General features: G+C 28.3%; 1 protein-coding gene and 1 pseudogene across 1 annotated transcript; both read left to right on the forward strand.

Moving 5' to 3' along the window:
- The first annotated feature begins 6124 nt into the window (after positions 1–6124).
- On the forward strand, positions 6125–10238 carry LOC8275734 (loganic acid O-methyltransferase). The gene is made up of 3 exons (XM_002532482.3): positions 6125–6268; positions 8040–8690; positions 9382–10238. The coding sequence occupies exons 1-3, from the start codon at positions 6200–6202 to the stop codon at positions 9697–9699; spliced, it is 1038 nt and encodes a 345-aa protein (XP_002532528.2). The 5' UTR covers positions 6125–6199; the 3' UTR covers positions 9700–10238.
- Positions 10239–10970: 732 nt separating this feature from the next.
- On the forward strand, positions 10971–12473 carry LOC107262311 (annotated as a pseudogene).
- The last annotated feature ends 3865 nt before the right edge of the window (positions 12474–16338 follow it).

Here is a 16338-nt window from a genome sequence, read left to right on the forward strand (position 1 = left end):
TAGCTTTAGGATAAGTTTTATCTTCTATAACTCTTTTTCTAACTTCTATTAATTTTAAATTTGATAATCTTAATTTTAAATTCATAAGTTCTGTCATAAAATTCTATTGGTTTAGTAAAAATATATTTGTATATAATGGATAAATTTATTATTTTATTATTTTTAGAATATATCTTTACTATATTTTATTTTTTATTTCATTTAATATAAAAAAAGTCTATATTAGTATTTATAATGTGATCTGTCAAAAATATTATTTTATTATTTTTTACGAGTTGTCACATTTAATTGTTAATTTTAAAAGTTGAACTATTTAATTTTTATTTTTTTGGCAAATTTAAACATTAAAAATATAATTATCTATAAGTAATTTAAAAAAAATGAAATTAAACTAAAACTTTACGACAACTTTCTCTTTCTTTTCTATCCTGTACAGAACCAGGAAAAATTAATCTTAATTTTATACTTTACATTTACTACCAGATGGAGTAGGATTAGTTATTAATAAGATTCTGGATTTTATATTTTTTAATAATTTTATTTAATTATTTGAAAATTTTAGAATAAAATAACTATATTTTTTATTTTTTTAAAAAAATATTTTTTGATAATATTTTTTGAAATCTTATAAGAAAATAATGTGACAAATTAATTCTATTTACTATAAAAATTAGTAAACTAATAAAAAATTTATTACTTTTAGATATAACATGTGTGAAAGTATGTATGTATATGAAAATTTTAATTATAGTATTATTAAATTTAGGAAAAATTATTTTTGTTAATTCATAATAATTATTCTTTTGGTGTAAAATTATTTTTCTCATAGCAAAATTTTAAAAATTGTCATGGAAAAATATTTCAAATTAATAGCACGATTACTTGTTTTAGAATTTTAAAACAATTAAATAAAGTTACTAAAAAGTGTAAAATTTAGAATCTAATTGGTAATTAAACCAATTTAGTATATAGTTTTTTAAATTTTTAATTTTAGTAAAATATTTTAAAATTTATTTCAATTTTAGGCGGAATGAAATCAAATTTGCAAGACTGAATTAGTAGTTCTATTATTAAAATATTATTAGTTAAACACATGTTATTAATAAAATCTTAAAATAAAAAAATAAAAAAATAATTTTGTATGCTTAGATAACTATGTTTTAATAATGAAAAGAGTAAATTATTTTAGTGTTTATTCAATTTTTTTTATTATTGTTCTTGAAATTTACGGCATTTGAGGGACGCTGTTTAATAATTTTATTAAAAGCTAATATTGAAATTAATATTAGAATATTATGTTGAAACTAAAAATTTAAAAGCTATATACTAGATTTATAATCAAAGCTTTAATTTCAGGGATAAGGCCTCAATACAACAATAAAATAAAGTTGGTTACTTGTTATGGAGTTACATATAACATTATCTGGGATAATATTTAAAGTAAGCGCAAAAAGAAAAAGAAGAAGAAATAGAAGGAAAAAATAATTAAAGCAAATGATTAGATTTATTTTTAAATAATTAAATAATAGATAAATAATGGTTTGTGAAAATTAATAAAAAGTCTATTAATGTCTATAAAAGTATTTTTACGTAAAGTCTGTGAAAGTTAATCATAAAAGTATGAACTCTGTAAAAGTCATTAAGAATTCGGAAACTTTTTAAAAGTGATTTATTTAAAAAAAATTATAAAATATTTTAAAAGTCTTAATTAAATACACCCTCCTAAATTCTAAAAAATAGCTAAAATTTCTAAATAAATTCCACGTAATAAGTAATTTCATAACACTAAATATCTCTTTCAACTTTAGTATTTTCATTTTACTCTTTTTCTTATGTCTTTGCTCAAATTAACTGAATTCTTTCACTAACAAAAGTAATAAAATATTAATATTTTAACCAACACTGTTAGTTATAATAGTAAGATAAAAAAAAGTCAATTTTCTCTTGTTCTGATGTCAAAAGTTTAAATAGATCCAGTAACTTCTATTTTAGATCAAATAAAATCAAATATCTTTTAAAAAATAATATAAATATTTTGTAGATAGAATTTAGACTTTCTTTTACTTTCCACCACTTTCTTCCCAACCAAACACTAAATAAGAAAAAAATCAATCAAAAGTTTAACTCAACAATTACAAATAATAAATTTCTTTTTCTCAGTATTTGACCAAAAATATTAACCACCAAAGTAACAAATCTCTCTCTAACTTCTATTTGAAGTCCACCAAAAAGGGAAGCTGAGGCCGCTTATATTTCTTTCCCCGTGTTGTGTCGTATTGTGTCGCATTTCTCGTTTCCGTTTTCGTGCAACCTAGGAAGTGCTGAAGGAGAAGATGAATTACTAAATAGCATAATAACATTAGCTCTTTTTTTTTTTTTTTTTCTTGTTTGATTGTTTTTATAATAAAAAAACTCATTTAAACAAATATCAACGCATTTTTTAAGCGCGGTGCAAAACACGTGTTTAGCATTTTTAAATGGAGGACTCAAAACTAACAAAATGCAAAGTTAGAAGGTTCAATTGAACCAAAATCGAATTTAAGGATCCAATTACAAAAATAAAATAAGTTTAGAGGGTTATTTATATATTTAATCTTTTTGCATATCAACCAAGATAACTTAGGGTTAGTTCCATGCTCTAAAAAGGACACCATATATGCAATTCTTTTATAATATAAGTTAGGTAAATTTTAGGATGCCGTAATCTATAGTGATTAATCATTCTTTCAATATTTTTGTATTTATTTAATGAAAATTTACAGAATTTAGACTAAGTTTACATTGGATTAATTTAAATAAAAAAGTTATCGTATGTAAAATTTATATAAAAATTACATATTAAATTTCTTTTATGTAAACTTGATTCAAATTCTCATTGAATAAATACATAAAGACATTAAAAAAAATTGACATTATTATAAACTACAACATTCATGTCATACATTGGAAATTCTTCCACTTTCTCACTTTCATTAAAATAGTCTCAAAGAAAATATAACAATCGCCACCCAAATTGAATAATAATAATAACAAATGCAAAGCTCAGTTATGTGAACTAGCAGCTTAGAGCCCTAACCATAAACTAAGTAGTGTTTTGATTCTTCGCCTCAACCCACAATCACTCAAATATAACTTTCAGTTGATTTTGAAGTTTCTTGGATTTGAATAACAAGTTTAGGAGGCAAATTGCCATTTAAGCCCATTGATAAACTTCCAATAATTGATTCAAGTATTTTCCATTTAAATAAACTAGTTTCTTTTTTTTAACTCGTGACGTTGTACGTGAATTTTTAATAATTTAATTTATTATTATTAATTTATGATTAATTTTCTTTCTCATATACTTTTTTTTATGTACTATTAAACCAGGTTGACGTTTAATTGATCAAATTAAGCCAAAATCAATCAGATGAATATAAACATCACCAAATATTAGAATATCTCTTAAGTATGAAATATATTTTTTATTTTGATATTCTTTTTATTAATTAATTTAGTATAATCTTAATAGATTTGGAATTAATTTTAGTAAAATTTTTTTATATGGTATTTTATTTCTCCAAATATTGTCGTTATATGCTTGTTTGGTAAATATGATCTATTCTGCAAATATTTTAATTTTTTTATTTATTTTTATTGTGTGAGCTAATATATACTATAGGACAAACTTACCATTCCTTTTGCAGTTATATCTATAATGCGATTTATTATTTTCATAAATGCATAGATTAAGATAATTTGTAGGATTTAAAATAAATAGATTTACAGTTCTCATCATAATTAAAAATAAAATTAAAAACTATAGGATCATCATTAATTACTATTATAATTTTATTTCTCTAAGCATATTATCTCTGGATATTGAAACCTTAGCAAGTATGAGAATATGATAAAGAATGAATATATAGTCTGCGATCTTTATTCACACATTTTTTATTTGCTATATATTTTTCCAAATTCAATACCAATGAATCATAAGTGATTTAATTATCAAAATCTATAAATTTTGACTAAACACTACGAATAAGATGAAAATATGATATGAATATTTATTGCTAAAGAAAACCTTCGGGAGAAAACAAAATAAAGGAAGAGCAAAGAGTTGGATTTAGCTATCGTCGACGATAAAGAAAAGCCAGCGACGGCGGTGAAAGAGAGAACTAAAGAAAAATCTATATAGACGGCGGCTAGAGATTTTATTTTTAAGTTATATTGCAGGAGAATACTTTTATTTATACTATTTTGTCAAAACATTTAGAAATCAAACATCTTTGTCCCTCATTCTACGACCAAGTCTATGCCCACATAATCAAGATGCTGCAGCTTGTCCTATGTTGTGGTGCAAATGTTTGCTTTCTTTGTTCTGGTTTCATTATCTCTATTTTATGCTTTGGTCTTTTCCTCACAGGGTTTTATTCAAGTTGTGCTTTGGATTATCTTCTTGTTGCAATACTATCTAAAACTTCATTCTCAATAACATTTCTTTGACATTATTAATAATATTTCAATTTGGAGAGGCTTCTGTTATGTTCTAAATTATAGAGATCTAACATGTAATGTGAAAATACTATGGCATAGCACATGAATATGCAATTTTAGCTTGTCTCCTTACTCGTATGAACCCAGAATTAGATAGGAACTGCTTGCATTTCCAGTTTGAAACCATTTGAAAAAAAATAAAAATGAAAACCAGTATTTGGCAAATTATTAGCGGGTTATTATTTGGTATCACATGACACCGATGTCATAACAATTTTATTTTTAATAAAGATAAATTGATATTTTTCTTAAAAAAACTTATACAATCAGTAAAATAAAACATCAATATGGCTGAGTTTTTCATCTATAGTGACCGTAATCGGTAAAAAGAGCAACAATCTTTTATTTTATTAGTAAATTTTTCATCCAATTATTGTAATTAAATCTAATAAATATAATGATTTAAAATATACATATCAGTGACATGAATTAATTACCGTTATTAGCTGCCTGACAATACTAGGTTGCCAAATTTTATTTTATTTTTTTTAAATTTCAAATTTGTTAAAACTGAAATCAATATATTTTTCAATTGAAATTGATTAACTTTAAAATTGGAAACAAACGGCTATCCATGGGGCCGATATGGTAGAGGAACCGAGACCGTGGATTCTGGTTAGTCTAAATGTAGTACAAAGCATATGAATAATGAAATATTTGAGAAAGTGTAATTGGTTTAATAAATAGTAAATTTTAGGTGCATAATACAAAGAATAGGACAGATTGGGCTGCCACTAATTGGCAATGGAGCATTTCTAAAAAATTCATGTACAAATATTTGTATTTGACCGCAATTTATTAGTAGAATACAATATAAAAAGAACAGTCTGATTAGCATATATATATGTCCTCATTTGTTGCCAATTAGTAGAATCATAGGCAATTTTCACTATGAAAATATATCTTTCTTACCAATGAATTCTCTAGGTAGAGACTGGCATAAAAACCAATCAGACCGATAATCGAATCAATACCTATTAAATTGAAACGCAAAAAAGTAGTTAATTAAATTTATAGTCATAATAATTAAATTAAAAATTAATCAAAATACTTCAGTTCAATTTATGTTTCGCTTATGTATGTTATATATAAAAAATTATTATAAAAAACCAAATAATGTAAATAATTTCTTACATATATAATAATAATAATAATAATAATAATAAGAAGAATGCACATAAAAGAAATAAAACTGAAAAGCGAATCTACCGATAAAAAAAACCGATTAAATGGTTAATTAATGTAAATAGCTAAATTTATAAAATTACTTAATTGTTTGATGAACAGACTATGCACACCCAATTCCTCCTATAATACATATATATATATTTTTTTTGTTTAAATTCTTTTGAATAGGAAGAGAAACAAAATTGAATTACATACTCCAAAATGAGCAGCAGATAGATACCTTTTGAGAATATGACAATCAACAACAACAAAGGATTTATGAATTGAATTTCTACCAAATTAATTTCATGTCTGGTTTTCACTATAAAACAAGTAAGCAACATAATATATATATATCTATATATATATATCCATTGTGATTAGTGTTATCAATCTTGTAACATTGCCTTTTCTTAGGAGTTGCCAAATTTCCTTCAAGAAAAAAGAAAAGAAAGTGCATTTCGACATATTGCAGAGCTCACAGTAAAGAAATATGGAAGAATCATTTCCCATGAATGGTGGAAACTGTGAGTACAGCTATTCCAGGAACTCCTGTAGACAGGTGCTGCTATTCTTCTATGTGTCTGAGTGAATATTTTTAATTACTTATTGACAATTCTCATACTTACTATTCTGAGGATATTAGATAGTACAACTTTGCTTATATTAAAAATTGTGGTTGGTTGACCCTCAAATTTAGTTGAATAATAAATGTATATTTTAATTTAAAAAATGTACGAAATTCAAATATATAAATTCCAAATTAAGAAAGATTTTAAGTTTAATTCTCTTTAAAGAAAAAAAAAAAAAGCCAATTGAGGTGGGTCGGTTAACTCAAGTGGTGAAAAGGAGTTTTGCTCCTCTTTTACTTGAATTTGTAATTTAGGTTGCACTCAGAAGGCAACAAAAATTATATAATAAACACCTTTATGGGGTGCAATTTTAACATTAAAAAAATTTAGATATTTCATCTTGATTTAGCAATTTCAAAATATTAAAAATATTATATGTCATATTATATATGTAAAAGTTCGTATAAATTAAAATGGGTGATGATAAATCAGCCTATAGACTGTATCGTGATTCACTTTTGAGGCATTGTGTGCTTTTTCAATTTATGGTTTCACCATTTTGTCCTTTATAAAAATGAAGCCGGCAAAAGAAGGGATGACATTAAACCTTATAAGACGCAAGTTTTCTTGACTCTTAGTCGATGCAGGACATGATGTCATTATATGTTTCCCTAGTTAAGGGGATTTGGGCTCAATGCGAGTCTTTTTCCAGATGGCACAAATAAAGATAGATTAATTCATTGACTAGATCGTGATCCACTTTTGAGAGATTGTCTGTTTTTTTAATTCATGGCCTCACGATTTTATTCTTTATAACGAAAAAGTCATCAAAAGGAAAGGTAATTTGAACCTTATAAGGGCCAAGTCCTTTTTGTCAATGTGAGATATAGTGTTATTGGTAGACTGTAGTATTACTCTTAAGATTATCCCCATGAAAATAGTCAAGTCATTTTTAACCTTTTAGTTTCGATTTTTTTTTAATAAAGATAAAGATTATTATATTAATTAAAGGTTGAGAAATACAGATTTGGCAATTTCGACTTTATTTGCTTAATGGTAAATTTTCTAAATGTAAACCATTGCTTGTACTTGCACACTCTAAACATAGTTTTGAACATAGTTTTGATGTTAAGCACCCATATAAGAATCAGTTTGATATCAACTTTCAAATAAAACTTTATAAGAGTTGGAGTCTTAAAATGTAATTTTTTATAATCAAAAGTGTCTCAACAACTCATCCAAATACATCAGTTTATTAAATTAAAAAATTAAAATTTATAGTTTTTAACAGCCAATGACAATTTAAAGTTTAGGATTAGGATATTTTCATGTTTATGTTGACATAACTTATTCTGTTTTATAATCATCAACATTGAGGACCAGTCAAATGACTAAGGTCTTATTAAAAAAATTAATTTAAGAAATTAATTTAAGTTTTATATAGTGGATAATTATTTATTGAATAATAAAATTCTAACTATTCAGTTTAAATTTAACGGTTAAGATTGTATTAACCTATGATCAATGGTTATAAATTTTTTTATACAAAATCAGTTTATTACATTATTTATAGACAAGTTGAATTAAATATAGACATATGATATTATTAAATATTGTATTTGTATTAATTATTTATCTAAAACATGAGAGAGTATCAATCCAAGAAATTCTTCTACATATACTTGATTCTTTTTTTTTTTTTTTTTTGTTGAAGATATTTGATTCTTGAAATGACCAATGTTCTATATTCCTAGTATGCAGAAAAAAGCTGCAGAGAGAGCAAAGCAATATTTACTTGATGGGATTGTTGACCACTTTGACATAGAAGATACTTCTTCAAGCCAGTTTACCATTGCTGATTTAGGTTGTTCAACAGGGCCAAACACATTTGTTTCAATGGAAAACATTATACAAGGAATAACTCAGACATACAAAATCAAAGGCTACTCAACCCTGCCAGAATTTCAAGTTTATTTCAATGATCATATTTCCAATGATTTCAATACTCTCTTTCTCAATCTCCCTTCAAATAGGAATTACTTTGCTTGTGGAGTTCCAGGCACATTTCATGGCAGATTGTTTCCAAGGGCTTCTCTTAACTTTGTGTACTCAGCTTTTGCAATGCAATGGCTATCAAAAGCACCAGAAGAGCTGAATGACTTGAATTCTGAAGTGTGTAACAGGGGAAGAATTCATTATGCAAATGCACCAGCTGAAGTCTGTGAAGCTTATGCTACTCAATATGCAGCAGACATGGCTTCCTTTCTAGCTGCTCGAGCAGAAGAAGTTGCTCCTGGAGGATTAATGGCATTTATAATTCCAGGTCGTCCTGATGGTACACTTGCATCAGAATACTCCCTTGGTCAGGTTTTCCACATAGTGGAGTTCTGCCTACTAGATATGGCAAATGAGGTATATAAATACTTTGTTAAAGAATATCTTTCAGAAAAGGTAAACACAATTAAGGTCACCAAACAATAAGAACAACATAAATAAGGACCCAAGAAACATGACACAGAACAGTTTTCACAGCCTGTTTGAGACTATTGCTGGGTGTTCAAGAGCAGATTTAGAGTTTTTTTTTTTGTTTTTTTTATATAATTATTTTCATGAACTGCTTTCTTCAAACTTAACTTTTAAAAGTGTCAGTTTATTTTTATTTTTTTACAAAAATAATTTCAGAACTACTTTTAATTTACATGTGGATTAAAAAATGTAGGCATTTTAGTTAATATTATTAGCTTTTATCACTATTTTTCTAAGATATTCTTAATAAAATTCTATAGATTTCAAAGTATAAAGTGTGAAAATTAATTGTATGTGATAATTTTTATGCTAATGAATGAAGATTATATATATTTCACAATTAATTACTGAACGAATAATTATTTTAAAAAAAAGTGACCATCTTTCTGGAACAAAGAGAGTAATAATTTGAAAAAATAGAAAACACTTTTCACAACCTCAGCTTCATAGGGTGGAGAATCACTGAGTGGTACTATGTGTCTTGTTCCATGGATTGATGCGAAAAGACAAAGGAAAGCTTCAGGCAATATTTAAAATGATCTTACAGATAATGATTCTTGCATTGGAACTTTTGCAGGGCATAGTAAGCAAAGAGAAGTTGGACTTGTTCAACTTGCCATTGTACAGCCCTTCAATAGAGGAGTTAAAAAAATTAATAGAGAAAAATGGCAAGTTCAGTATTGCAAAACTGGAAGCTCATGAAGAAGACACCAAGATACCTCCATCAGGATACTGCAGAGCTGGTTTTGAGAGCATTGTCAAGAAACACTTTGGTAGTGAAATCATTGAAGAACTCTTTGAAAGATACAAAAGAAAACATGCAGAGATGTACCATATAGTTGCTGCTGATTTCGTTTCCCTTAGTGTCTTTGTCCTTCTCAAGCGCCATCTTTGATTAAACCCTAACTCAAACTTTGCAGGCTATGTATGGTTCAATCCTTGGCATCCCCCTCTTTTTCTTTTTTCTATTTTTCTTCTTTTTAACTCTTTTTGATGTCTAAGAAGAAAGGATGCTCTATTTTTGAACTACTTGTATCATTTATTTAATTGTAATATTAATGTTTTGCATGTTTTTTATTTTTATTTTTTATAGATAGTTGATAGTTTTTAGTTATGCGTTAACCGGTATAATTATGTCACTTGATAAAACATTAACATATATTATTATATAATTATTTAGGCACAATCCATATTTAGACACCTAAATTTTAATTATTTAATCACTTTAGCACTTTAACTTTCAATTGAACTTAATAAACACCTAAATTTTATTTTTATGATATATTAAACACTTTTATTCTTTGTTTTAACCTAATAGACACTCAAACTTTATTTAATGATAATATCAAAATATTTATGCGTAATACACGTGAACATGTTAAATGAAGCCACGTGTCAAAAGGTACTTAAATATTATGAAAATTACAAGTTAAAATGTCTATTAGTTTAAATTAAAAGTTAAGGTGTTAAAGTGACTAAATAGTCAAAATTTAAGTATTCAAATATATTTAGCCAATTATTTATGAATGTATTGTGACTAAGCTTGACCAAATACAACAATATTTGCATAAAATTAATATTTTTAAGCCCATACACATTTTACAACAAGTTGAAGAGTCTTGGGGCTTGTCATTATATCTATTTTATAAGGAATTAAGAATCAGCAAAAGAAGGATCATTAAGAGAAGAAAACATTGTTATCATTATTGTACTATTATTTCAAATTTATGTTGGAGATGGAATAACTTTCATATTTTATGAAAGAGACACCATCTTGAGGCTTGTCATCAAATCTAGTTTATAAGTATCAATTAAAATAAATATTATTTTCATTATTGTAGAATCATTTTAAATTTATGCGAAGATGTAATAATTTTTATATTTTATGAAGATGATGGATGAACCCAAATAAATTTGTTATAAGAAATTTACCTAATTAATGAATAAAACATAATGATCTCCATATCATTTTTCAAAAAATAAATTATATCAATACTGGACCATTTTTGTTTGATTAAATGCTAATTTATTTTATCATGATCAATGAATTATGAATGTTATATACATATACTAACCTAGTTCTTATTTATGATTTTGTAAAGGGACATAGAGAAGAACAAAATGGAAGCAGTGTAGAGTAGCAATTTATTGTTTGAGGCACATCCAATGAATGGTAGATATGGCCTTCATAGTTATGTTAACAACTATACTTACCAGGTATTATTGTTGCAGGCTTATACTTTAGAGTTCTCAAACTTCCCTTTCTTTTATAATGTATAAAAAAGTTCTCTCAGTTTTATGGTATGTATTTGAATATACAATATATTCGGGTAATTCTTCTTATGTAACTTATTTGACATCTCTTTGATTATCAAAAGTTAGAATACTGAATGAATGATAGTATTTTGATTCTCATAGAAGAAAATATTAACCAAATCCCTCCTGATTCATAATAGTTTTAAAATTCAAATTTTCTGGAGTTTATGATTTATTATGCAACTTATTTGTACTAAAACCATTTAAATAATTGCTTTAATGATGTAGCGGAAGCCTGTACAAAATAAATTACAAATATGTTGATTCACAAGAATACCGGAAGTGCAATCCTCAAAATTCTGTTGATTCAATAATGCCAGAAAATTGGAAGAAAATACGAATTTATTGAAATCCATGATAAAACAACCAGCCACCACAATGCTAAAAAAGAACAATAAATATTCTTTAGGGAAAAACCCTAAAATACCAAAAATAAACCAAAAAGCCAAAAATATAAAAATTAAGGTTTAATGGCCAAAACGAAGGAATTTGCCCGAAAAGCAATGGACGTCACGGCCAAAGGCGATGAGTTTGAATCGGAGGCCCGTTTCCACCCAAAATAGCCTCAGAAAACGCTCGAATCCGACTTCAGGAAGTTTCTCAAAATTACAAAATTGCCACTACCGTAATTTATCAAATTTGTTCAGGAATGCCAATGCTGCCAATTGAACCACATCATTTAACTATATTTATTTTTGTAGAGAGCAGTAATAGATGCAGCTAAGGACCTGATCAATAAGGCAATTAGTGAAAACCTTGATATGGATATCATGTCTTCTTCATTTAACAAGACCTGTAGAATCACAGGCATGGGTTGCTCTGCAAATACATTTCTTGCAGTTCAAATCATAATTGAAGCTCTACATATAATAACAAATATAAATCCCAATCTGAAGAATTCCAAGTTTTCTTCAATGACCATACTTCCAATGATTTCAACACTCTCTTCTCTTCTCTTCCTTTATGACAATAGGCAATACTATGCCACAGGCGTGCCGGGTTCTTTCTATGGCAGATTATTTCTTGCTTCTTATCTCCACATTGTTCACTTTTTCTATGCATTATAATGGCTTTTTTAGGTGCCAAAAGAGGTAGCAAATATAAGAGCTCTTCTGCTTGGAATAAGGGATTGATTATTCCAGTGCAGGAGACCTAGTTGTCAAGGCTTATACTCATCAGTTTTGCAAGGACATGGATAGGTTTTTGCATTGCAGGGCAGAAGAGATTGTCCTTGGTGGATTGATTCTGCTTACACTTCCAGGTCGCTTGAATGGAACCCCTCATTGTCAGGTTTCTTCATATGTAGCATATGACCTACTTGGGTCTTGCCTCATCGACATGGTTAAAAGGTAACAAGTTTCATCTTTAATTTGAATAGACATTTAATCTGGTTTGGTTCAAATTCGTTCCAAACTATTGAACTTATCAAGCATTCAATTAGTTTTAGATATATTATAAAAAGTTAACTTGAATTACTTATGAAAATATCAAAAACTATAATTTATGTGAAAATTAAAAGGAAGATACTTAACTCTTGATTAAATATATTGGTTTGCACTAAATCACTAACACAATTCACTAAGGAATTGCATTTTAATGTTCACAACTCAAATATCTAAAGTTCTTAATTGTTGTTTAAAAAATAGAGAGTGAGTGCTTTCTCTTGATTTCAAGTATCGATTAATGTTGGTAGAGGAAGTTAAACACTTTAAATTAACTTCCTCTAATTGTGTTGTGTTGGTAACTTCTTTAGTAGTTACCAACACAAACAATTAATAATAATTAATTATATTAATAAAATTAATATGGGTCATTTAAAGTAAATGGGTTTGGGTCAACCCTTCATGAGCAACTTGACCTGAATTTCAATATCTCCTACTTGCACATAACAGATAGATATCATTATGAGTCTCTCTGAATTTTAAACAACTTAAAATTTTTATACTAGTAAATGGATCGTGCGACCTAGCGAACATACCTGCATTTTAGAAGCATACCACTATGCATCTATTAAGAATAACATAGTAGCTTCAACCCAAGAAAAATTAAACAATTAATTTTTTATTCTTACAGTGCCCAAGACTTTGTTTTGTTAAAATATCATATAATCTCTTAATCCCTTAAAGAGCATGTTCTATATATATCAATATTTTGTATATTCATAATCAAGCCATTTTTCTATTTAAGCAACAAGATTGGCTAGTCAGTGAATTTACTTGACGATGTCTTCCTTTTTCACTTGAGATTTGTAATTCATACTTAGTTGCTTTTCTAGACATGTTCCATAGGTCGAATCATCCATAACCATAGGTAACATACTAAGACAGCAAAGTACTAAGTATAAAATACAAATGTCAGTAAAAAATATAAAGGTACATATGTGAGGATACTTGTTATACTCAAGGTCTCACACAGTGGAGATATAATGGATTATCCTCCCATTACCTTCTTAGTCGAATAAGCACACATGGTATGAATCACGTGTTATAGTATTTTTATTTTCATGATGTATAATAAAATACTTTGCAGATCTAAGTCTAGTCACTACTCAGTACCTAAACTGAATTTCTCTAAGTTCTGGCTTGTATATGTTATTTTAGATGTGGACAATCCAAATCGAATATATTCATACATACCATCTCATCTCAATTTCTTTTGAGGCCACAGTCCTAACATAATGTCTCATCTCTTCTCGCAATTCAGTGCCAAAAGTGATTACTCGTGTGAGCGACTCAATCTAAAACCCGTGTTATATCCTTATGTTGAGCTTTTCAAAAAAGTAATATGTGATGTGTATATATTACAAAATGAATATCCAATATTCATGAACATAATGATGATCTTCATTTATTTAAAATAGTACAATATAAACTCAATAATATTTGATAATCAATTTATCTAAATTCTATGTAATCTAAGAGAATTCACATGTGAAAAAAAAAGAATCTCTTGGTATTCGCTTAGTAAGAGGATCAACCACCATTTGCTGTGTAGAAATATATTATACTGCTACTTCTCGTTTAGTAACAATATCTCTAATATAGTTATAATTGATATCAATGTGTTTGGTTCTATTACGGTATTTGAGATTTTTTGTGAAAGCAATTACTGCTTGATTATCATCATAGACTGTAATGGCTCCATCATAGTCATTTTGAAAACCCAAGTTTCCAAAGAATCTCCTCAACCAAGCTGCTTCTTACACAATGACTGAACATGCAATGAATTCAGCTTCTATAGTCGACAAGGTTATGTTGGTATGTTTCTTACAACTCCATAAAATAGTGCCTTTATTTAGTAAGAAAGCATAATCAGATGTTGATTTACATTGATCAAGGTCTCCTCCCCAATCAGCGTCAGAATACCCAATTAGAGGTAATTCTAACCCTTGATAACACAAACAATAATCCATAGTGTTTTTGAAATGTCTCAATATCCTCTTTACAGCTTTCCAATCCTTTCGACTGGGATTTGATTGATACCGACTAACTAGCCCAACAACAAAACATATATCCGAGCGAGTGCACATCATATGACATACATAAGACTTCCTACAACACTAACATTTGGTACAATGGACTTTTTTTTTGTTCTTATGGATTTTTATGACACATATTAAGACTTAGAACCACATCTTTTGACACAAGAGTATCTACAACTTGCAATTATTCATATGGCAATGTTCTAAAATCTTTTGGATGTAATTCTCTTATGACAGAGCCAAAAGTTTCTTTGAACGATTTTTTTATAATTTTTAACTATCAATATGTAGTCAACTTCACCTATGTTTTTCATGTCAAAATGTGCAAACAACCATCTTTTGATATCCATCACATACTCCTTGTCACGACCCCATCTGTGGGCCCGTGACCGGCACTAGGGAATAGGTAGGCGTAAGGCTACCGAATCCCATAGTAAGCCTGACACTCACTAACTCAATTAAATCTCATCTCATTTTACTGATGCCGCAATTATCTTAACGGTTACATTTTACATAATTAATTCGGTCTGCCAGAAGAATTAGGCGAGACCCGAAACTACAGAAAATTTCAACTCGTATATCTACTATTTCTATTGCGGAGAATCTAATAATTTACAAATTACATACCAAATCAAATACCTCACCCGATGATGAAGGAGTCGGGTTACTAGATAAGAGTCGCGGGAAGACTAAATGTCACAGATTTGAAAAATAGTAAAATTGAGACTGTTAGTCTCGAGAGTGAGTTAAAATCATATATCCAAAAATATTTGCATATACTTCGATCATACATTTATTTAATTTGAAATAAACATAAGAAATGTAAAAACATACGTGTCATGCCATGCTTAAATTAAATAAAATAATTTTCACAAGCTACGGGACAGAGTACTCCAGTAGAACCCTAATACAAACACAAACATCTCGATCAATCTCCGTACTGACATCTCGACTAATCTTAACTCTAACATCCCGACTAATCTCATTCCAATAGGAATGGCGCCTAGAGAGAAAGCTCGACCAGGGTCCTTAACTCCAGTCTGGTCACTTAATGTTCATTATCAGCCTTAGCCTTTCGGCTCTCTTATTCCAATAGGACTGGCGCCTAGAGAGCGAAGCTCGACTAGGGACCTTACCTCCAGTCTGGTCACTTAGGTTTCCAAATAAGCCGGGGCCCAGAGAGCAATGCTCGACTAGGGACCTTTACTCTGACAACCACACTCTACTAAGCCCAGAGAGCGATGCTCGACCAGGGCAAATCCTAAACCTTCCTTTTTAAATTTACCCATTTACCCTTCTTCCATCATTCTCGGATTTACATCGGTACACTCATCAAACCAATATGTTCTACTACCGTCCCATCCCGTGTCATCATGCAATAATAAAATCAATGATTAAAGAAATGATATATAAATGAATAGTAATCAAAAGCATGATACAAATAAATAATAATTAAATGAATAATTTAAACTTGCAATAAAATAACCATGATAGCAAATCAAAAATTTATGCATGACACATGTAAGCAGATATATGACTTTAACTCACAGCTTTAGCGACCTCCTAGCTCTGCTCCGGTGCCTCGGTTGGGGTGAGCCGAACAGATGGATTATCTAATCACGGAAAATAATTTATCAATAATGTTGAACAATTGACAAATTAACCCTAGGTCTAGATTTCTAGGACTGACTTTCTAAAATCTCGACTCGGATAAATTCTACCGAAAATTCGGCAGAA

The sequence above is a fragment of the Ricinus communis genome, chromosome 3 (assembly GCF_019578655.1).
Source record: "Ricinus communis isolate WT05 ecotype wild-type chromosome 3, ASM1957865v1, whole genome shotgun sequence".
In the NCBI taxonomy this organism is placed as follows: domain Eukaryota; kingdom Viridiplantae; phylum Streptophyta; class Magnoliopsida; order Malpighiales; family Euphorbiaceae; genus Ricinus; species Ricinus communis.